Source organism: Neocloeon triangulifer, unplaced genomic scaffold (assembly GCF_031216515.1).
Source record: "Neocloeon triangulifer isolate White Clay Creek 2 clone unplaced genomic scaffold, ASM3121651v1 ptg000003l, whole genome shotgun sequence".
Lineage (NCBI taxonomy): Eukaryota > Metazoa > Arthropoda > Insecta > Ephemeroptera > Baetidae > Neocloeon > Neocloeon triangulifer.
This window is the reverse complement of record NW_026775546.1, coordinates 2241686-2266683: the sequence shown is the minus strand read 5'-3', so window position 1 is coordinate 2266683 and position 24998 is coordinate 2241686. Positions and strand designations below refer to the sequence as shown.

The 24998-nt window shown below is 36.2% G+C and overlaps 1 protein-coding gene across 1 annotated transcript; it reads right to left on the bottom strand.

Moving 5' to 3' along the window:
- Nucleotides 1-423: 423 nt before the first annotated feature.
- LOC132192522 (fez family zinc finger protein erm) lies at nucleotides 424-18608 on the bottom strand. Its single transcript, XM_059612518.1, has 2 exons — nucleotides 18335-18608; nucleotides 424-2922 (listed from the first exon to the last, which is right to left on the bottom strand). The coding sequence occupies exon 2, from the start codon at nucleotides 2914-2916 to the stop codon at nucleotides 1573-1575; it is 1344 nt and encodes a 447-aa protein (XP_059468501.1). The 5' UTR covers nucleotides 2917-2922; nucleotides 18335-18608; the 3' UTR covers nucleotides 424-1572.
- Nucleotides 18609-24998: the final 6390 nt, after the last annotated feature.

Genomic DNA, 24998 nt, shown 5'->3' with positions numbered 1-24998 from the left:
TCGTCATCGACAACCTACTACGATATGAATGTAATCCCATTTCGGAAGCAATGAACTGAAGCGAAACACGCCGCCTGGATTGCTGGGGTGCATTCACTGCGATGGATTCCGCCTAGTTGGTCATGTGTGAAGATCCGAGTGGTCCATTAGCTGGCTGATCCACAGTGACGTGCATTCCAAATCACTCTGTATGGAAATTAATCCACATAATAAACTCTCCAATCATACAGCATTGAATGAAAAGGATGAATAATTTTTTTGTCAAAAAATGAAGTGGCTAATCGCCCCATTTGAAAGAGCATTTCAACCTTTTTAAATATTTAATTTTAATAGTTTTCATAAAATCATATTACCATATCATTATGTTGATTCTGAATGAGGAAAAAAATGCAAAAAATTTATAATTTCAATAAAAGACTGGTCTCTCTAGACATTTATTTTTACAACATACAGGGTGATAAACAATTTTCTTTTATGCTTAAGTTTTTACAAATCATCTACGCGAATTCCAAATTTTGCACTAGTGTCCCTCAAAATTTCAAAAGTGCCTATTTTTATAGTTCTAGCACAGCACACACGCATAGGGTGATTTATGTGTGGTTCTCTTTTAAATTTCTTATACCAAAAAGAATGCATATATTTTTCTTTCACAAAAAAACAATTAGAAAATTGGTCTTTCGTGTGACTTTTTTGAGGCGGATGGCAAATGAAAAACGCGCCTCCCTCTCTTTCCCAGCTGCGCACTAATCGATATTATCACATGAAGTATATAATATATATGCATGTATATTAAATGGTAAAAAGCTACGATGAGAATCGGGCAGAATCACGTCGGAGGGGCGAAAAGTCGGGTGAGAGAGGAGCATTGATCTCTCCTACTGCCGGAGGAAGAATGCGCAAGATGGCGCGAATTGGTTATGATTGGAGCACCCTCGTTTGACCTGCCTGGGCCCGTCGACCCGCAGCTATTGGCTACCAACGCGTCAGCCGCGCACATCCATATTGCGCGCCTCATAAAAATTCAATACTCTGCTCTCGCCGCCTTTTTACATATTGCACGCTTGGCCCTTTTCCGCTCGCTCAATTCGTCCTCGGGAAAAGCATCAACAGGAACGCGGTTTTGTGGATTTAAAATGACTTGTGAGATCTATCGTGGGCATAAGGATCGTTATACATATTTTAAAAACTTTCTGAAAAATGTATTCACTCTCAAGGGCTATATGTGAAATATTTTCCCTAACGTGGAACATGTACTGAAAATTAAAGTTGTTTTAAAAGAAAACTTAGCGATTTAATTAATAGGTTTAAATCTATTAACGAATAGCCCCAATTTAATTTAAAATTTCGTCAATTTTTTCACAAATTATTCAGTTTTATAACCATTGAGAGTGAATTTGCATGAAATTTCCTTGCAATTTTGATTATCAAACTCGCTAAGGTTAAAAAACACATACATCATTGGTGGCAGTTCTAACTGTTTCTTTTTTTGTCTATCCTTCACCTAATCAGACGCACACACATTTAGGTGATCTGCAGTCTGTTGTTGCTCGCGAGGTAGTTGTTGGCCTCGAGTCATAAGAGTGGCACCTTGTAGGGTCCGACGACGGAGGTGGCCATGGAGGGGTGGTGTGGGGGAAGAAGAAAGGGCGCTAGGAAGGCAGCGGCTGCTGAGCTAGACGAGCCGGGAGCCACGTCAGGGTGGTGGTGATATCCTGGGGAGGAGAGTCGACCCGCAGAAGAGGTCGGGGAGGAGGAAGAGCTGACCACCAGATCTTGAGGGCTTCGTGACCTGCGGGCCAGACGGTGTGCATTGGGTGAACTGTCATGTAACTTGCGCATGTGCTTCTTCAGGTCGAAGTTGCGGCAGAAACCCTTTCCGCAGACCTTGCAGGTGAACGGCTTCTTGTCGTTGTGCGTGTGCATGTGGAAGGTGAGGTTGTATATCTGGTGGAAGGCCTTGTTGCAGATGCTGCATTTGAATGCCTTTTCGCCGCTGTGCGTCAACTTGTGATTCTTGTAGTTGCCCTTCTGGTGGAACCCTTTGCCGCAGTACTCGCACACGAAGGGTTTGTACCCTGCGTGGATTCGTGCGTGCGTGTTCAGGGTCGAGCTGCGGTTGAAAGCCTTGCCGCAAACGTTGCACTTGTGCGGCTTCTCGGAGGTGTGGATAATTTTGTGTCGGCACAGGGTTGAGGCCTGCCTGAAACCCTTGCCGCAGATTTTGCACACAAAGGGTCTGGCACCGGTATGCACAGGCATATGTCTCGTCAGGTTGTAGTGCGCGTTGAACACCTTTCCGCACTCAGGGCACGTGAAACTCTTTTGCTTGTTATTGTTGTTGTTCGCACTCGCACTGCTAGTGCTGCCACCGGTGGCCGATTTGTGCAAAGGTCGTTTGCTTGTCAGTTTCGCCTCCTTAGCTACCGGCGGCGCCGCTGTCTGCTGAGGCAAGCCAGGTGCAGGCACTGCAGCCGAGGGAGGGGTGTTGTACAGCCTGAGTAGGTCAAAGGTCGACAGGTCAGAGGCCGAGTGACCTCCGAGTTGGTGCCGCCGCCCCAAGAGAGCCCCGTTAGCCGCTGCTGCTGCCGCCGCAGCCGGATGGTAATAAAGCAAAGCTGCTGGACAATTTAGTAATTGCTGGGCAGCGCGGGGAACGTACTTTTTGAAGGCCGACGTGTCCAGAGGCGAGTTTCCTACGAATGTGGGGCTTGAGGGTGGAGACAGGGTCCGCTGCTTCTTGGCGTTGGTTGCAGGTTGAAAGGAGCCCGGCTCCATGATCTTGGCGATTGAGAAGTTCAACAAACTGCCACCGTTTTTCACTGAAGGAGACACATTCTCGGAGGACGCTGTCGATTGCTCCCAGGTTGTCGCGGCGGACGTCGGAGACTCGCTGCCCGCCATCACGAAAGGTTGCATTGGAACCTGCAACAAAATGATGCAAATTTTGAGAGGAGTTTGAAAGTTGAATTAACTTAGCAAACTAAAAGTAAACAAAATAATTAATTAATGTCAGAAGAAATAAATATAATATATTTTAATAAATTTTAATTTTAAACAGAAATTTCATTTATTTTATTTATTTATATTATAGCAACCCCAAAGCCACAATTTTTACTTTGTTTAATACCGCGATCTTTTTGTTCATTTTTTTAATCGACTGTCTTTGTTGTTTATTCAGAGAATGAAAACAAAGAACCGCTCAAGTGAAAAACCGATTCCTTTTTCTCTTTCCGCGCGCAGTGTGCATGCAAACTCCCCACATATCATGCAAGAGCACGCCGTATTGAGCAATCAGCGAGATGAAAAATCGTGCAGCATCAAAAATATTTGCGGGCAAAAGTATTGATATAACGGGGTGCCCTTGCGGCCGCCCTTTGTGGCTTTTCCGCACGCCCTATCGAACCTCATAAAATATTTTATGCATCCCTGCGCGCACCCCCCGTTGTACGATGTATTCATGATAAAAGTGTTCATAGCAATCTCTCTCTCCACGCTCGGAGCCGTATCAATATAAACCCATCAGACTAAGTAAACAGAGCGCCGGTATTAAAGTGCCTGCACGTAAAAGGCCCGTTATTTCCATTCCGACAGAAACAAATAACAAATCGACGTGTGTATACCCGCCAGGTTGCAAAACACGAAACAAGAATAAAAAATAAACGAAGAGCTAAAGGATTTGCGCAGTTCGCTCTGCCAGCGAGTAAATAATTAATTAGAAAATAGACGCGGTGTTTGCGGAGCCACTCGAAAAGATCCGATTGCATTCAGCGCAGCCATATGCCACTCGTCTTGCCTGCGGGCGAAAAAGTGGTCGTGTTTGTTGACACGCTCGCAGACATTTGCATCCGATTGAGTGAGTGCAATGTGTGTTGCTTGTACCAGAGAGTATAAGGGTGCAAAGAGAGCTGCCAACCATCTGTCACCGGCGATCTCTGCAAATATGTCGCCCGCTTCGACCGAGGGCCAATTACACGTCATGAATATTTGATCGGTTTTGCTTTCTGAGCGCAAACACGTGAATCCGTATTATGTTACTCCTGATTTGTAAATTTATTCTTTAAAGAAATGGTAATTTTTTAAAATTGAAAATATCAGCTTTAAATTAGGTTTGATTTCTTTTTTTAAATAATCCCTATCCTTAATAACCGGGATTAAGCCCTTTTTTTAATAATTAGAGTCCATAATGGAACAAAAAAATTGAAAATTCTCAGAATTTTACTGTAAAAATGCCTTAAAACTGGATTATTTCTATTTGCTTGACTCTTGACTTTTGTTTTTATTTAAGTAAAAATTTAAATTCATGAAATATAAAATGCTATAGTTATGTTTTAGGAACTATTTCCCTTGTGTGTGTTAATTTTTCCATTCACTTCTCTTTTAAAAAAGGTTTTGTTTTATAATTTGAAAATAATACATGAATTTCTGTTATTTTTTTGTATAATTGAGCAGTGTGAGAAAGGAATGATTTTGCCAACCGGTATAGCTAAACGGGTGTCTGCCGTCGGCAAATATCACATCACGTGATTAATTTGGTGCATATCAAAAGAGCTCCTCGTGATCCGCTGCTGCCATTTAACATCAATTGATCCCCGCGCATTCAACACGCAGAGGCCATATCACTGCGTGATTGGTTAATTTGGTCCCCTAGACCGTCTCTCTCGTCTAAAAAAGGCCGCCACCGTGTATCCTGCCACTTAAATTCATCAGGTCCGTCTCCCATTATTTCATTGTTGGATCCGCCGCTAGTGAGACGAGCCCACAGAGATCACAGGCTGCCGCTGCTCACTTAAAATTAATCGTGGTCCAATTTGGCCTCCATTCATAATGGTAGTGCGACCGGTACTAGATACAATATCACTCTATCTTGAAATTAATTTGAGACAAAGAGAGGCTCAAAAAAGTGTATTCAATAAAATAATCCGGTTGTTAATAAATAAAATAGCCATTTTTAATTTTAAAAAGAAATTTTATACTACTATAGCTTGAACTCTAAGAATTGGGGCTATAAAATTTATTACTTGAATATTAATTTAGTATTTAATTTTAATTTTTTAAATTAATTAAAAGCTTTCTAAGGAAAGTGATAAAATTGAATTAAAAAAGTTTGTTAATTTATTAAAATTAAATTGAACCTCTTCAGAGTCTTCAATTTAATTTTATTTATAAAAACTTTGAGGTATCTTTTGACCCTCAAAATTGCTCAAAATAGATTCAGAGGCGCAAATACAATCAATACTTTTACAATAAAAAATAAAAACTTTTAAATCTTATTTTAATATAACCGGTTTTAGCTTTTAACGCTTTTTAGGACTTCTCGCGAGACCGGCAATTATACATTTCTTGATCTTTTTCTCCGCAACTGCCCTTTTCATTCAAGCTGCTCTAGTTATTTCGTTTTGGGCCAGGTGCTGAAGTACGCGCGCATTGTTGGCGGTTGTAAGGAAAGTGAACGTGTGGCTGAAGAAAAGCGGCGATTTCCCTTTCCTCCAGATCCGCCTACTATTTTCATTCAAATTTGACAGCAGAGCAACAAGCTGCGCGGATAAATGATTTTTTTCCTTTCATATACGTATTTTGTGTCGGCGTGCGCGCGTATAAATACACACACAAGCGCACGCGGACGACAAAAAGACAAAGCGGCGGCCACGTGGCCGGAAACTGTTGTTCTCTTCTGGCAGAGGCCTTTTCAGCAGCAACTACTTGCTACGTAATGATCGAATTACTCCTCCACGCAGCGGGCTAGCTCGCTCTCTCTCTTGGCAAACACCATTTCCGAGTCGAATGAGAGAAAAGCAAAGCCGGAGACGTGAGCAAATAATAATGGGCTGCGAAATCCGGCCGCTCTCTGCGATTTCAATTAGCAGCTGCGTGCCATTTGTTCTCCCTAGTTCGGCAACCGAGCAGCTAAATCGATTCCGGGCGCAGAAATTTCTCTCAAGATTCTTGACATTATCATTGAAAGTTCAACTTCTAGCCGGGTTGGTTTAATACTGCAGAACAACTTCAAAAAGAAGAAAAAAAAGAGTTAAGGAAAAATGTACTGGTAAAATTTATTTTTTGCCTTCAACCGAATTTTCAAAATTGAAATATTATTTGCAGAAACGTCACAAATTATGAGAATTTATTTAATTTTAAAACAAAATAGTTAACATTTTGAAAAGAAAATAAAAAAATATCCTTTTAAAAAAACCTGTTAATTAATTATATAAATTAAAAATATAGATTGTTGTTAGATAGCTATTTTTCTTTGGGAAAATTTGATGATCAATTTAGCTTAAATATAATGATTAATTTGCTATTGTTCACAATCTCTGATATTAATTTAGCTTTATTGCCACAATCAGATTATAATTTACTCCAAATTTCAAGACAAATCAAGTAATTTTTCTGGGAAATTTGCATTTTTGTACCGCGTTATGCTTGGAAATTAATATTATCTAAATGAAAGTAAAATATTCAGCAAAGCTTTATTATTGTTTAAATTTATCACACAAATTAAAATGGTTGGCTGTGATTTGGATTGGATTCCACACCAAAAGTCAAAAGTTATGCAACCTGAGTGACACACCTGTCGCTCGGTGTTGCCTAACGTGAAAATAAATTTAATTTCAAATATTTCTACAAAATTTCGCAAAATTCCATTTTATATTTGTATTTTGTCTCGTTTAAAAGACACCAACTTTCTCTTTGATATTCTGGCTCATTTTTGTTCTCAAAAGAAACTTTCACATTTCCTTCCTCTTTCTCACATTTGAATGAAAGTGAATTTAGGCGCGTGCACACCGCGTTTTCTTCTTATCCGTATTATTATTTTTTTTTTTTTACTCCGACCATTCATTTCACCTGCGTCGGCTCAGGTTTCGCCCACCCGGGATACATGAACCGGAAAATGTACGTGAAATTATTCCATTTTTTTGTTGTCATTGCGCGCGCTATGAATGAAGAAGGGAAAAGAGTATCGAGTGCGCGTGGCCAAGGAGCGGGAGCGCGCGTGTTTGGAAAACACTGCACGGCTCGTCCACCCTCTTGAGAGCAGCGAATTCATATATATGTACTTTGCATTATGCTTTAGATTGAGTTTCCTGTCCTTTGTTTGCCTCTCACAGAGGATTGAACGCGCGGGAGAGAGAGCAAGAGCAGTTTGCCGACGCTGATTGCGCTCAAGTGTGTTGTGCCTGCTGCAGCACCCTTATTTGCCAATGGAAAGTGAGAGAGGCCTCTTGGTACTGAGCTTTAATTCGGCCCGATTAGGGTTAGGGGTGATTTCGATTTGCCAGAGAGTCAGAAACACGCATTAGTGAATCCGAAAACAAGTGACGAAGCTAATCTCAGATTCAATCAATGCGAAAATATTAATTATTCTGTACAATTAATAAAAAATGAATTTTTTTTATTAGCATTTAACCAGATTCCCTCTTCAGAAATAATTCTTATTCTAGAATTTTATAGAATATAAAATTTCTTTACTGAAAAATCTGGATATTAATTGAAAAAAATTTTTTTTGGCTATCCCGTTCCATCTCTTAAATACAAAGCCATTTTTTTTTTATTAAAAAATTAAAATTATTACTCAAGAGGCCCTTTAATAAAAAAAATCAGACTCATCTTTTCCGATTTAAATTGAAATTAAATTTCTTAGTGAAAAATAAATTCATTGCTTATTATTATTATATTTTTTTTTTTTAAATTTCTGCTTATAAACTTCTCTGCCCTCTCTGCATTCACATCATCTTACAATTTACACCCTTCATTCTGATTGATTTTTTTCTCATCCGTTTTCCAATCTCAAGAGAGTGTTGCAGCCAAAGTTGGTCTTTTCATTCGGCGTCAAAAAGCAGATTTGTCGCGCTCGGCGATTAATTAAGTCTCGGTGCGGTTGCGGTGCCGCACGAACGGTTAGTTGAAGGCGCGCGCCCATCCATTTGCACGGCGCGGGGTCTGTGAAAGACAGCTCCAAGAAAAGCTCAGCACAGAGAGCGGTTAGAGCTAACTTGGCTTAGAAATTAATTCCTTTTCACGGGACACAGCTCGCTGGGAGCCTCCATTGTCTGCCAGCAGATTGCTCCTGCCAACCGAGCGGGCGAGGGCACAGCACGCCGACCAGAGAGAGGCGCAAAGTGACGCTCAAACGACCAAATGAGCACAAAGTTCATTAAGGCCGGAATAATGGTGGTGTTAAGAGAAATATCTGAATGGTTGGCAGCTCTTTTTGTGGCGGTAATAATTTTTTTTTCTTTCTTAATTATAGATTACGTGTGAAATTGCAAGGAAATATAAAAAACCTATTTCGCAGGAAAAAAATGTGATGGCAATTCTGAATAATTTTTCTGAGCCTCTTTCCTGAATAAAAGATTCTTAAAAAGTTACGTTTTCAATAAAAAAATAAAATACTAATTTTACTAGAAAATGGTCTAATAATTTTAAAAAATGGCTAACTTTTATAATTTGTTTATTTATTTCCAACAAAAATTTCTGAAATAATTAATTATCACCTCATTCCAATTTGCTTCATTTTCCTATTATTTTTTTTAAAAAATTTTGAAGTTGGGAGACCCGCGTTGCCCCTAATTTCATTATTTTTCAAATAATACTTTCTTTCTTTAATTTATAAGAAATTAATAAAATTCTTGTAAAAAGTGAAATAGAAGGATTTGAAGATTTTGAATTTCAAAAGCAGGGAAGACGCACTTTTGCGCCTCTCTCTTTGTGAGTGCGCGGCAGAAACTGCAGCGCCTGTAGGTAGGAGGGTTTTGGTCGGGAGCAGAGTCTGTTGGCTGCTGGCTTTTTGATTGCTCGGCGCTCTTTTGCCTGGGCGCGCCATTTATTATTACGGCAGATGATGTTGACAAGGCTTAAGAGATGACGACGACCAAGATGAAGGAGCTGCCAACGTCGCGTGCAAACAAAGGCTTTTGACGACGACGTGCTGATTTGAGTGCGAGAGTGTACCGGGAATGAGAGAGAAAAAAGAAAAAACTAAAACGGGGGAAGAAATGGCACAAAGAGCACGACTAGATTATTATTATTACCCCTTGGCAGCGACGACGACGATCATTTGGGAAATGGAAAGTAATTGCTTTGTGTTTATTAAGTGGTCGGTTGCGATCGAGGAAGTGCGCTGAATCACGCAGAGAGTTTTGTTTGCGCACTGAGAGCCCTTTCTGCCCTTTGTTGGCGAAATATTCGTATGCTCAAAGAAGAAAAAAATAATAATAGTGCACTTTTTGAGTTCCAAACAAAAAGACACTTGAGTGTGCACTAATTAATAATTCATTGAAAGAGAAAACATTTTTATGATCTTAAAATTTTGATAATTTAAAAGAAATCACAACATCCTGGAAAGACTGGTTGCAAAGACCATTTTTGACATTAGTCATGAGAATGTTAACCTTTATTTTATTTTATGCTACGCTGCAAAACTATCATGCATTTTGAATTGACAAATTAAATTGTTAAATTATTTTAAACTATAAAACACATATCAACATTATTTTTTTCATTAATAAATAAAAAAAATAAGTTTATAAACATAATGCACAAAATACTTCATTAAAAATAAAATTATTTACTTTTATTTAATTAACTAAAACAAAAACTTGGACTTTAAAACAACAACGTTAACTATATGGTTGAAGCTCAGAAATTGTTTAAAAAATTTTTTATTGCCAACTATTTGTATTGACAAATGTTCAACTACAAAATAAAAAAATAAAAATTAGATACATCAGCATCTGTGTGCACACTTTCTTTTTTATCAAATTGATAAGAAATCGATCCTAAAATAAAAAAAATCCCTAAACAGTATAAATACAATAATTTGTTTCATGGAACTCTAAATAAATATTATTTATTAATTTCTAAATTCTACGCAAAAAAATCTATTTTAATTTTTTATTTCTCCAAAACCATTTCTGATAACTTAAGTTTTATACCAAAGTTAATGAGTACTTTTCAAATCGAAAATGCAATTTCGCGTTCAGGCATTGACGGGAGGCGCGTGTGCATTCGAGTCACACAAAATACTTATTTTTGCTTTCGTCGTCATAAATGCAGTGGTTGTCAAAAAGGTTGTTGGTCACAAAAGGAGCGCGCGCTTTTCCGCCCGCCCTCTACGCAACCGACAATGCCAATAATAAGGGGGTTTGCGGTCGTGTTTTTGACGTTTAAGGACCGAAGCAGCGTAAAAAACGACGACGATTGCTTGAAAGGAGATGGAAAAAAGCTGTCTGTCAGCGGCTGCATCCGATGCATTCGCGTAATGAGAGTTGACGAGAGAGCAAGGGAAAAGCTTTCGATAGTTGAAATTTTGGCAAAACCAGAACAATGTAGTGAATTATTTAAACGTTATTTTATTTTCCAAAAATTAAAAAAAAAAAATGATGAAAAAAGATGTAATAAAAGGCTCAGCAAAATTTCCAATTCATCAAAGTTTTCTTTAAATTATTTTACGTTAAACAAAATTCATTTTAATTTTTACTTTACCATTTTTAGCTAATTGCAAGCTTCACTTTCAGTTATATTAAATCCTAAAAAAGTTGCTTTCATTTCAAAAATTTAAAACCTGAGTCGCTATTCTATCTAATTTTAAAAATTTTGGAATTAATGCAGAAATTCTGATTGTTTTTCTCTCAATCACTTTAATTGCTCGGCAGCCGCAGAGAGCATAACCGCGAGAAAATCAATTCCTTTTCCGCTCCCCGCGCTCTCTACTCTCTGCCGAGCTCTCCATTGTTTTTCTTATCACGCGGCGCAGAGAGAGAGGGAGGACGAAATTCGCCGTCGTCGTGTCTCTCACAGCTTTTTATTTCGCGCGTTGTTTGAACCCTCCCTTATTTCTGCAGCCTCGCACAATCAATCCCGAGAGCCGGAAGAATCGGGGCCGCTTTCTCCCTTTTCACCGCGACGATAAAGCGGCGCATTGTCTACCATGAGAGTCGCGCCAAGCCAAAACAATCGCGCGACAAGCAGCAATAAAAAAAGCGTTCCAGGCCCACTTTAAATTGTTTCCAAGCACCCGAGTGTGACTCGCGGGAAAACGAAAGCAAAAAATCGTATTCAAATGAACAAATTCAAATTAAATTGTTTTATATTCAAAGTAGAATTATCACTTTTGGGTGAAATTATTATGAATAGAAAAAACGTTGTGTTTAGATCAAATAACCCGGCTTTTATGAAGAAAAAAAATTGAGACTATTTCAAAAGTTCTCTAATCATCAAAATATTTCTCTTTTTGTCTTAATAAATTAATAACTTAGCTTTTAAATTAAACTGTGTAATATATTGACAGAATTACACAACCCTTCTGACTGAGAAACTTTTAAATACACCCTCTAATCCCTCTATAATATTAAAAAAAAATTTAAAAAAATAACGCAAACGACTATTTGAGGCGAACTTAATTTATAATTTTTTTATCTTATAATTAGTTAGAAATACAGTTACCTCCAAAATTTTGCTTAGTTTTAAAATATAAATGCTTATTTTTTTTCAATCTAAAAAAAATAAATTTCAATTTGATACTAATTTTGAGACGAAAAAGTGTGCCTAGTTATCCCATTAAACAATTCATTATTCACTTATATACAGGCGAATCAAGTCTTTCAACAATGGTCGTTAAAATTTCAAATTGTCTTCCAAAACTATCCCAAAAATTTGTCTCTGTATATTGTTGTAAAGACTTGCTTTGTATTTTGACGCCTCTAAAAGTAAAAAAACTACAAAACATATTAAAGCAAGTGAATTTTGTGGATTTGAGATGCTTTTTAAGCAGAAAAATAACAGCATCATAGGCTTGTTTATGAGACCTATTTCTTCCAGAAGAATAAGCACGAATTCAAAAATGTTGCAAACTTTTTCCACCGAATAAATAAATTATTTTTGAAAATTAAATTTTATGAACGAGATAAACTCGTCTAAACAATTTTTTTTAACTATTTTCATACGTTAGAATTGAAAAAATTAATTCATTCCTACGTTTTAATCTCTTGACGAGTATTACGCAAAAAGAAAACATGAAATGAATATGCGAATATGAATTTTGAGAAATTAAAATTTTTACCTCATATATGAGAAACAAATTATACATTTTGTAAACTTTTCTTTTTCATCAGCTTGAACTTTGCAGCTTTAAGACATTTCGTGTTTTCAAAATTCCTTTTGAGACAAAAACCGGAATGAAGCGCAGGCCTTTTCATTATTTGTCGTTGCTCGTTAAAATGGAAAAAAGGCTCGCGCGTCACCAAAAGTTTATTTGCTCGGCTCTTTTCAAGTCTAGCTCGGCGCGCGCGACACAAAGTTTGAAATGCTGGCTGGCATATGAACTGTTCCGCTGCGGGCTGCAGTGCCACTTAAACCAACTGAAACATTCAAGTAGTTTCGCTCCATCTGACTGTACATCTTGCCTGAGCCAAACACAACTTCCATGTATATATAAATGAATAAAATTGAGAGCCGCCATCGACGCGCGCAGCGGGACTTCCACCGATTGTACATAATAAGGGCCCCTTTTGTGCTTAATAATGACGGCCGCAGCAGCTGTCTTTCTCGCTATAAAGCCGCTCCCTGGCAGAAACAACTTCATCCGCGCGCAACATGTACAAAAATCCTTCCAAAACTTGTGGCCGATCAAGTGAAAGAAAATTCGCCGCCATCAGAAAAAAAGGAGACGTTATATTATTGCCGATTTTAGTTAATTTAATAAATTACTTATTAAAGGAAAAAAAATATTTATGAGGCGCCTCTCCTAAAATCAGGTATAAACTGATGTTAAAGTAGATAATTATTTCGATATCAAACAGAAACTGCTTCTACTTTTTCTGAAAAAAAGCATTCAAATTTTTATGCTTAATAGATGAAGTCCCTATTTATGAAGCAAAATTCTCAAGATTACCTTCTTTTAAGCAAATTTTCTTCGATATCTATAGATGTTAAATTGATTATTTAAATTTGTTTGACAAACCAGATTTTTACAAAAGCAAGGTATTTATTTGTATGTGCTTCAATTTTCTAATGAAATTGGTTTTTATGTCAATTATAGTAAACAATATGACCAGTAAGAATTAACGTATTAATCTTCCAAACGTATGTTTAAAAGTTTAGATTTATTTCAAAACTTGCATGAAGTGTTTTCCCTTGAAAATTTGCAACATTAAGAGGTCATTTTTATGCTCGAATATTCTGAATCAGGATTACATAATTTTCAAGATCCCATATTTTCAAATAAACTTTGGACGAGCCACTTAAAAAACTCTTGATTAAACAAAATAATTTAAAAAAGAAGTTATTCAAAATTTTTAGAAAAAAAGACGCACCCCCCTGATTTTAATTAAATAAGTTAGAACACAATATGAACTACGCTTTTGGGGATCTGAACAGCTTTTAATTTTTGCCCAATGTAATTTGCTGTCAAAAATTCGGTAGTGTTAATGCAATGGCGATATAGCAAACAATTCACCATTTTTCACAATATAAATTATCATTATTATCAAAAATAAATTTCAGGTACCAGTTAATTTGAATGGTGAAATTAAAATTGATTAAAATCTTTTAAATGGATATCATTTTCAGGTAATTATATAATCATGATAAAAAAAATTGTAAAAATTACGAAAATTACTCCGAAATTCAATCCCGATATTAAGTAAAGAAAGAATTCCCTGAAAGAGCCAATTGAAAAAATCTTTGATTTGATAATGTTTTCAGGATTTCAGTAATAAACATTTTGAATATTCTGATCGCGTTGAGTGATTTCCGTGATTTACATGAGCGATTAGAGCGTTTTTCACGCATTCACGAGCTGCCCCTTTTGGACGGCTCTTTAATTAATTCATACACGTCATAATCCATAAATGTAGTAACCAGTTGAATCTGCCTCCCCTTCCCTCTGGCCCGAGTACACACACAAATATTAACCGTGTAGTTTGCACTCAATCATCGCGTATAACGTTATTAAATATTGCGTCGACGCAAACACGGAAATCGCGTGCGGCCCGCGCTGCGGCCTGGAAATTAACATTCTCAGCACTTTTAAATCATTTGTAGGAAATAAAACAAAGCCGCGGCAGAGTTTTGCGAAGAGGGGAAGAAATAAATAAAATAAAAAAGAGAGAGACGGCGGGAACTGCCTGCGCTTTTACACGGACACGCACATGCATAGACAATCATTGCACGCGTGTCCAAATAGATTTTAGATTTTACAATACAAACGAGACTGCGGGAAAGTGATTTATTGTTTATTGCCAAGCTTGGCTTCACATTAGTAAATATATAAATACAGCTCAGAGACCTCAACATACATTTATAAAAGTTTATTATGGTTCAAAATATCCCGAAGCTATACCAAACTGAGTGAAAATTAACATTCATATCCTTTAATTAATTTTTAATTGGTCAACCTTTTTAGAGAGAATGAAATGGTTTTTAATGAAATCAAAATAAAATTAAATATTTTCGAATGAAATCGTCAATAACAAAAATATTAATAAATTTGAGCTACCAAAAGTCCTTTTAGAATTTAATGCATATTAGGGCATAAATGAATTAATAATTCAATTTTACTGATTATAGGATTTTATCTATGAAATATGAACGGTTATTTTATAAATATTCATTTGGTTAAATACAAAAGCAAGATACAATTTTTCACCAATTTGGTGTCGACATCCTCGAAAAAATTGATATATGATTCTGTTCAATTCTCTGCTTTATTATATCCAAATTCATAGTAACTTATCAATTTAAAAACTTCATTTATCATAATAATCTGCATTCATATGTGGAATTGTTAAATTCAGCCGCCTAAAATATTCCTTTTGAAATAATAAAATATACATTTTCGCCTATCACTATTGTTAAATCTTATTTTTAAAAGGAAACAATGCCAAATAAAAAGAAAATCAATTTTACCCCATGTGTTGCAGCTAGATCTATGGAATTTTATAGTTTTTTTTTCTTTCCAATAAGGAGATAACCTGACTTACCTGACTCTCAGAAACCCAACATAATGAAAAAAGCAAAACTGCATAATTATTTTTGCATTAATTTCTTATTTCATTTATTAAATTTAATATTTTTCAATTTGAACTTGGGTGGTATAGGAAATTAGCAGGATTAGCGACGCTTGCTGGCTTGTTTCTAATCTTTTAATATCATCTCATTAGATAAGCGGGCGCGCCGGTTAATAGTTTATTACTTAAAGGGGTGCCTTGGCTGCACCGCGGCCGGGGGTGGTTTTTCGGCGCGGGGCGAGGGAGGAAGCCAAGCAGCAGGTAATTGCGCGCCTCGTTTTATTTCAAGTGGCACACGCTAGAGATAAAAACAATTTATATACACTCCTCCGCGAAACAAAGGATGCGGGGGTGGATATTTTTTTCCAAGACTGCAGGGTGGTCGCTCAGGAGAGGCCACGTAATTATCTCTCGCTATCTCTTTGCCGCTCGACGCACACACGCTTTTTTCCGTGGGGTGGGTGACAAACGGCCGCTTGGCACGATCCGCCGCAACCCCACGAAACGAACAAACTCGCCCACGTCGCGCTTTTATCAATCAACTTTTACAGAAAATTTTAGTCAGATTTTGCTTAAAATTGGTTTCAAAAGTGAGAAACAATTGACATTTTAATAACCGTTTAAGCAAAATGTCTCAAAGAATCTTTTTTTAGGTTAGTTAATTTTCCAATTTCTATATCACAGACGATAAACTTGAGGGGTATTTTAATTAATCTTGTTATCAAATTTGAACATGGAATTAAAATTATTTGCTGGATTAGGTTTTATAAGGAATTTTTAGTAAAATTGTAAAACTAAAATAAAAAAGAAAATTAAAAATTCCGCAAAGAAAGTTCTTCTTGCCTCTAAAAAGGCCTTATAAAAAATGTCCAAACAAATTCAGTTTGAGTCTGAAATTTTATGAACCAATAATTCATAATTTTTGCAATGATTTGAAGACAGACTCAGCATTTAAAAAAACCTTCTCCTCGTCTGAACATTTTTAGTTTTATTATTTGCTGTGGAAGAGGGATTTTTCGCAAAATTCTTCCTCAGAATGGTGTAGTCGTTATGATCAACAATTCTTTTTTTAAACAAATTATTTAAATTTGAATGTAAACAATGTGATGAATTGTTGCGGGATAATAAATGTATTAAATTGATACAATTGGAAAAATTAGCAACAGTACAGTTCCTTTTCAAAGGATTTTTTTATGTAGAATAAAATCCTGAAACTGCTCGTGTTTCAGCTTTTTAAATTGAATTTATCATTTAATATTTAAACTTAATTGAATTGAATATCCTTTATTACGCTTTATTCTTTGCAGAAAACAATCTGCAGTCTTCAAAAAAGATAAATAATCAAGTTTCCTAATTATTTTTTGGTAGTACAACTTGATGCTGGACGAGCTGAAAAAATTTGCTTAGACAAAGGGCAATAAATAATTTATATAATTAACATATTGCAGAATTATGTAGCCAATATTTTCAATTATGAAATATTATGATATGTATATTTAGCACAAAAAATTTAAAAATATAATTTCATGTTTCAGTGATGTAAAAAAATAAAAATTGAAATGGGAGGTAAAAATAAATTAAGTTTTGCGATCCTATTTTTATTATTTCACCTTCCCTAGATTTGCAAATTTTTAAATAATAATCAACTTTTTTTGAAAACTTTTGATAATTATAAAGCAGTATTTATTATGAACCGTGTTGTTGAGCATAGCTGCCCATTTCGCGAGTTGTGGTGGAGCTGCAAATGACTGTCAAGCATGTGCATATCTCTCTCGGCTCATCTTAATTCTGCTCCTCTCTCTCTAATTCATGCAGCACTCACTCTGCTCCGCCGAGCATACTGACAATTGCAAAAGACTAAAGACTTTAGCACGAGCGCGTTTTTTCGTCTTGTGTGCTTTTCTCATTTCCGCAGCACTTTGCATCCGTTTATTTCCCCGCCACACCGCGCATCTGCAAATTATTCGCGAGTGCCGTCCCGTCGCACCAAAAGATTAAAACAGCACGGCCGCGTTTTTCCATTATTTTCCAGACGACCAGGAAATCTCTTTTGTCAAGTTGAGTGCTTTTGCCTGGCGCACACCAAGCGACGGAATCTTTTTTCTTACTTTTTTGTATTTAATGTAGATTTTATCTCTCTTTTCCATTGTTAAAAACAAATAAAAAAATTGTATGATTTTTATTTGAAATTAATTAATTTTAATTATTAGAATATCGCTGTTCACAATTTATAAATTTTATATAGAAAGATATTTAAAATTATAGATCTTGTTAACCGTGATTTCTGCTTTAATTTACTAATTTTGTGCAATCAAAATCACTAGAATAATTAAATTTAATAAGTTTTAAATATTTAAAACCATTAATAATGTTAAAATAAGACAATAAAATATATAAATTAGTAATATTATACAGTTTGTATATAATAATATTATTTAACAAAAAAATTTAAAAAATTGTTTAGTCTATTTTGCACATTTGTTAATATTTAGTTAGACATATTCTTGACATATTTGTTCAGTAAATATCTTAATTTATTAAATTTTTGCCCCACAAAATTAATAATTCATTTCTTTCATCAGGCTCTTACTATGAATCGATATCATCATAACCTTTTAAACCAATTCTAGTTAAATTTCATTGTTGGATTCGTCTACTTGTTAAAAAATACCAGAAATATCATATAGCCTCTAGCTGATTAAAATAATTTATATTCCTCTTGGCAAATCAATATTGCATTCATTTACACGCAGATGCAAGAAGATTATATAATTAATCTACAAGAATTATAAGTATATTCTCAAATCAGTTGCTCTCTTTCTCTTATTTTAAACAAGACAGACAATATGAACAGCATATTATATACTTTAAGGCATTTCCTTGCAAATCAATCAATCTTTTTATCTCTGTTTTGGTGAATTAGTTTGTAACTTCCAAGAAATTTTACAATATTACAAATCGTTCCAATGAAAATCCAAGTAATTATTATAATTCTGGTCATCAAATCCAGATAAAATTTTAACCATAGTTTTTGAACTTGATAGAAATTTCTTAATACGTGTTTCATCCTTTGAACACTTTTGTACTTTGAAGTAAATACATCTTTAGAGAAGAATTTAAGACGCCCATAAAAAAAAATAAAAATGCAAGTTTTTAATTTTAAGTTTTTTCAAGCCCAAAATCCTCGAGTGCCTGGTTTACAAAATGATTTTGTCATTTACAAAGAAAAATGGTCTTCTGATCAATTATCAAGAAATTGACTTGACTCTCTCTAAAATATAAATCAGCTGTTTTTCATAATAGAGTCGCAGCAGAAAAATCGAACCTACCTTTGAGTTTGGATAAAATCAGCGGAAGGAGAGAGAGCGTGCGTTGTTCACGAAAAGGGCATCAGTTGGTGGCCAGTTTTGGAGATGATGTTGGAGACCCTGCAGAGGTGAGGCTGCACCGTGGATCGAACTGAAGGTACGACAAGACTGTTTGCCTGGCCGCCGAGTTCGGTGGCGAGAGGAGTGTGAGAAGAGGAGGAGGAGTGAGTGTGTGTGTCCCTTTGGCTGCTGCCGTTGCGGGGTGTCAAAATGCATCCCCCGAGAATAGGCAGAGGCAGACGTAGGTATCACCACCGTCGACCGGTAATCACGGTAATGATCTATCGCCGGTGGAGGGGGGAGAGCCATTTCGGGGCAGCTGTGAGTGGCTGTCGGCGGCACGCGGCTCGGCCAATGGCGGCCGTCGCTCACTTCACCAATGTCATCCTCGCCCGCCCTTTCCCTGCTGCTGCGATTGTGCGCGCTTCGCCGGGGCAGCCAAACTGCTAATTTTGACACCGATCCTGCCCCCACCGCCCCCGCCGCAGCCGCCTCCTGCCGCCAAACTGGCCGGGCAACACTTTGCTCTTTTGCCAAATCGTTTGTAAGACGCCAAATCAATCGTAATTATTGAAGAAAACCGTTTAAACTTTTTTTATAAATATTGTATCATTTTTCCATATTATCCAGTCAACAAATAGATAAATTTTCATTTAAGTATTTAAGAGGTGTGAGTTTTGAAAATCTTTTCTGCTGTTAGGTCCGTTTAGATACACCGACATCAATGTGGTCAAAAGACCAGGCTCTAAAGTATGGTTTATTGTCGACTTTCATCGCTGTTCGTCTTTTAATTATCTCATTTTCCAAACTGTATTGTGTTCTATATTAACTTTTTAAGAGGTTTTTACGTGGCCAGGCTAGTTTCGTTGCTCTGTTTACCCTAATTTAATAATTTTCCGGGTTTTTAATTGAAATTTTGACTCTAAAATATTAATTTTTGAGCCCATTTAAAAAAATTAATTTCTCAATTAAAAGTCAAAATTAATTTTGTTTTGTATATTCCAGTTCTTTAAAGCCAAGTTTTCCTCGCACAGTTTCAGTAAAGCCACGTAAAACCTCTTAAAAATTAAACCCTGAAACTGCTTTACACTTTACAACACAAACTCTTCACTGATTAGAACAGAAAAAACACACGCACACTAACAACTATCTGAGAATCGATATAACTTTTTTTATTGATTTTGTAATGCTGGAAAGTGCACATTTTGCGTTCAGAACTAGATGGATATAATTGAAAGATAATCTCAAAACTAACTCTATATTTTCTGAATTTGGAGAGTTTTTCAAGTGAATTATGCAATTTGCCCGTCGGTCGTGACCGACGCGTTGCCTACCCTTCCAGGGGCACGCGCTTGCCGCTTTTCCATTTAAATCTGCTCCTTTCACTATACTGAATTTCATGTAGTCGGATTTATTATATGAGAAGATATTATTTGACGCGGGGAAGGAGCGAGAAGATCTGTTGATCGCCAAATGTACGAGAGGAGAGCAGAAAGAGCCGCAGGAGCGGCACTGCAAATATTTGCACTGCGAAATGAATTTTGCGGCGTGTTGCTCTCGCCGCTTAGCGTCTGTTGGTTTTTAATTGCCTTAAGTAACAAGCTTCCTTTCGCTGCTAATTGATTCCAACCATTTTTTCGGCCGGAAGGCGTTTGATCGCAACGTCAGAAAGGGGTAAAATTTATTTAAAGACGGCTCATTTCAGACTAAATAAAAAAACTAATTTTTTTAATTCATATTTATCAAGTGTTAATTTATTTATATAACTTGGCTAAATACTGGTTTAGAATAAAACTGTTTGAATATAAAACCTCTCACATTTATAAATTTTAGAAAAAAAAATTTACATTTTTAATCACTGAACATTAATTTAGATGAAAGAAAGTTGGCCAATTTTTCCTCTCCGGCTAGCTACTTCTTATATGAAAAATTTTAATGATGGTGTGCTGTTTGTGTCTCTTTTCTGTGCCATCCTGAGACTAATTTGCATGTTGTGGAGATGAGGTCAAGCTGGCCGTTTCGAAAACGCGGCTCGGAGCACGTGTGCGAGCGAGATTAATAGAGCCATTCCGCCGCGCTAACAAGGCCGGCCACCGTATTTATTTCTATTTGGCCAGAGGGTGTGATGTTGATGGTCGGCGGCTCGTTCGCTCTGCCGACTCTCGACACGGCTTCCCCCTCTTATCTCTGCATGACCATCTTCCTTCGCTCCACACAAAGAGAGGCGCAAATACACGAAATTTCACTTCTCACAATCAGTGTGTTAAATTTGAAACTTTGGGAAGGAACATTACACTCAAATAATAAAGAAATTTGATAAATTACGACATAAAATGTCATTGAAATAAAATAAATTGCAATGTATAGATTTTGGAAACAATTAAAACCTTTAAAAAAATACTCCCAAGTGAATACTACGAAATTTGGAATGGTTTAATTGGATAAATTTTAATTTTTTTTTCTTTTGCTCTCTATAAGTGTCTTGGAAGGAAAATTAGCGAAATAATTAAATAAAATGAATTACTAAATTTAGCACAAAACTGATTTCCAATGTTCAGTCAAGTTATTAACTAGTTCTGGAACTATTAAATTTTAAATATGGAATGAAATAATGGAAATATTTTTACAATTTGAATACCCAATAATAAGTTTTGATATTTCAAATTTTAATTTATGAATTTTTAGCTTTGAATTTGTGTCATACTTTGCGATCTTTGCACTGCTCACACCTCTTTCGTAATCCGACATGCAAAGTCGGTCGGTCGGACGGTGGATCGCGTGCTCGCGAGCACTCACTCACTTTAATGAATCAAAGCTTTTTATTGTTGGCCGCCGTCACGGTGGTGCTGCATGGAGGTTGGTTTGCTGCTGATTAAGTCGGAAGCAGGCAAAAGCTAGAGACTCACAGGAGAGCAGCGCGAAGCAGACAAATAATGCAAGAGAGCCGAGAGTGCACATCGCGAGAGGCACGTGCCGTTCCTCGCACCCGCTGCGCCACAATCGCATTTGCGTGTCAAAACCAAAAATAATCTGAATTCTAATTTGAAATAAGATTAAAAGATTTAAATAATTGCTCTTTATATATCAAATTGAATATTCAGGTTTGCAAAAATATTCTGTGAGAAATAAATTAATCTTGAGGGAATAAAAATAATAATTCATAACTTACTATTTATTGTAAAAATAATTATAAAATTTGTGGAATTTATTTAAATTAACAAAAATGCAAAATTATAGAACAAAAGGTTAAGAGCAACATAAGTTCTGTTGTTGAAAGAAGTTTGATGTTTAAGAAATTCAAATGAGTTTTAATGAAAGGAAATATAAGTAAATATAACTTTTACATTCGGCTGATGTTGAAAAATAGTTCTACATTCGGCTTTTGTTGAAAAATAGTTCTACATTCGGCTTTTTCTGAAAATAGTTCTACATTTGGCTGATGTTGAAAAATTGTTGTACATTTGGTTGATGTAGAAACATAGAAAAAATAGTTGTATCAACTAGACTAAGAAATGAAATATTATTTGCATATGTATATTTCACTTTTGTATCAATAATTCCGTATGTAAATAATATTTTGAGGGTCATTTCCGGCTTTGGAAATTAACCGTGGCGCGGTGCTTGAGCTTTATTTACCCACAAACAAATTGCCGGCAGCAACCCTCGGTGGCACCCTCGCCAATTTGTCACATTAGAAACAATCATCGGCGTGTAATTGCTGCGGCGGGGGACGCGCGTGCGGCCAGGGTTAACCGGCGATTTACCCTCGCTTCCGCCGCCGACACCCCCGCGACACGCTGCACGCAACAATGCAGCCCCCACCCCCACACGTCATCCGCGCTTTCGGATTTTTCGTAATTCGATTTTGAGCAGAGAGATGCGCTAATAAAAAATATATACGCGCTTGGGTTTAAGTGGCTGCCAATTACTTCCGACTGTCACACTCAGATCAAATCTCTCAAGCAAAGAGGATTATTATTCGAGAAATGCGTCGCCTGCAAATTAGCTCGCTGATTTTAATCCCCACTTTCGCTCTCATCGCTCTTTATGCGTTGAATTGGACGAAAATGAAAGGATTATCGTCAGAAAGAAATCTTGGAGGAAAATCGTTTACGACAAATTGCAGATGATTGAAAAAAATCTGGGTAGATTTACATGAAATTTCTTCCGATTTTTTTAGCTTGAATTTTTATTGTTCAAATGATATGAATAATCCAAATGAGGACTAGGACGCTATTTTTCAGTGCTTTTTCAATAAGAAAACAATTTTGATGCACCTGAGTTAAACTTTAACAAAAATTTTCTTTATACCCGATAATATATTAATTCTCTTTTTACCAAATTATTTAAATGCGACAAATAAAAAAAATCATTGAACAGATAAATTTATTGAAAAATGCTCAATGTTAATCATTCTGATTTTATAGTTAAAAAGGTACTTTTTTTAAGAAATTTGAATGAAAGTCAAAGAATTTATGCCATTAATATAGGACTTTTCAAAATATATATTTTCATTTTTTAAATAATTTTACAATTTTCAAGGGATTTCCTCTGAATTATTTGCATATTTGCATAGATAAATAGCAAATATGAGTGCTGGATTAAATTGATTGAGCTTTTACCATAGCAAAGGGGAATATCTCTTTGATTCGCTTTTTGCATTTTTGATGACGCTCCACAATGTAAGTCGGTGCAGGTCCATTGTGCGAGTTTTTTTTTGTGTGTGTGAAACAATTGTGTTGGTGATGCGCAATTGTTGATTGACGCTAGTGGAGGCAAAACGCGGTGCGGACAAAGCTGCTTTTTGCCGCGGAAAGTCCGCTGGGATGGAGCGGAGAGTGGCGCGGTGAAAATAGGCCCTCGCTGCGAATAAAAGCGCGCGCGGAGAGAAGAGAGTCAACATCAGGGATTTACTCAATTAAAGCGTGTCGTCCCCCTGGCTGCTGCGCTCATCACACTCTCTCTATTTGGCAAAGTAATGGCGGCGGCCGCTGCACATAGTCATTTCCCAGCGGACGCCGCATTCTTTTATTTTATATATACCGAACTCTCTTTTTCATCTCGTCCACACAATCCTCCGGCGCAAACTACAAAGTTTTACGTGCAATACATACGCATCATATATATTAAAGGGTTGAGTGGATGAAGCATCTCAAGAACGTCGTCACACATGAAGGGTGACGCGCGTTTTTGATGCGCTAAATCCATTTTCCTCTCTCTTCGTTAAGAATCCTTTTCCCTCTGTTTATTTTGCATAAATATTGGGAATTTTAAGATCTCAAAAACACAAAAGATTGATGTAGACTTAGAAAAAAATTTTTGTTTCATTTAAAAATCACAACAATAAAATTTATTCATTCTTCACAAAGAAGTAAAACAATATAATAAAAGAAATCGCTCCCCCGCGGGCAAACCTTTTCATCTCTTTTTCCAAGATTTTAAATTTTTATCAATCAATACTAAAGACAAAAAAAAACATTGGAAAATAATAAATCCTCCGTTACATTACTTATTTTATGTAGATTGAAGAGGCCAAATAAGGTTTATAATATTTTCTTTATTTCCATAATATTTTTGTGACATGGGATTCATTTCATCCAAAATTTTAATTGTTTAAATATAAAAAAATGAGATAACGGCATTAAAATTGATTTTTTGAATAGACCTTTCAACTTAAGAATTGATTTTGTATTTTAATTTATTAAATTTTAAAGTGGCTGCTCTTCACATAAGATTCCCATGCCATTACTATCAAACTCGCCTTCTAAATTAAAGACTGAGCTACTCAAATTCGTCGCTAAGTACAAACTCGCAATGAAATTAGTCGGAATTAGATTAATATAAATCCACGTCCAATCGGTCAAATTCAAAGGTGCATTGGAAGTGCACCAACGAAATTTATTGCCGGTCGTCCCTTTGCGTGACGCAGATGTCCACACTTTCAATGGCCTTGTTATATTTCCTGTTTTCAAAATGCAATCAATGAAACAGCTTTCAGATCATGTTATTTTTAAATTGCATGAATGTATTTACCGAGTTGAGCTCCCACGAGACAACTTAACTCGGCCACCGTCTCCAAAGATATGATGTTGAGACCATACTCGCAGCAAACAGATGCTGCTTGGCGATATGCACGCTAAAATTATAATTTAATGATCTGCGATTGATGAAATACATTTGTTTATTCCAACTTTTTTGTTCACTAATAGATATCTTTTTCCACAAATGTCTTCAATATATCCATCTGGAGTCGGAGCTGAAAATTTTTGAATTAATTATCAGAAACTTTAAATTAAGAAACAGTGAATCCCATACTTGATTTGCTTAAATACATCTGTCTTTTGACAGGCTAAAATTTTAAATTAAAATGATTGAAAATTTATAAAATATGTTTAACATAATTTTACGTTAACAACACAGTCGTAATCAGTGATGCATTGCCCCAATGATGGCTGCAGCGGCGTCACATCCTGAAAACGATTTTACAGGAAATTTTGCACTCCAAACGCTGTGATTTACCATAGATGTGTTTAATTCGACCAAGGCAATAGAATTTGCCAAAAGTGTGGGTGCCTTTTCACGTCCACATTTATAAAACATCGCTGCAGTGTCGCACTCGTCCATA

Coding starts and splice junctions, on each gene's coding strand:
- LOC132192522 (XM_059612518.1), bottom strand. CDS start 2,916: ATGCAACCTTTCGTGATGGCGGGCAGCGAGTCTCCGACGTCCGCCGCG.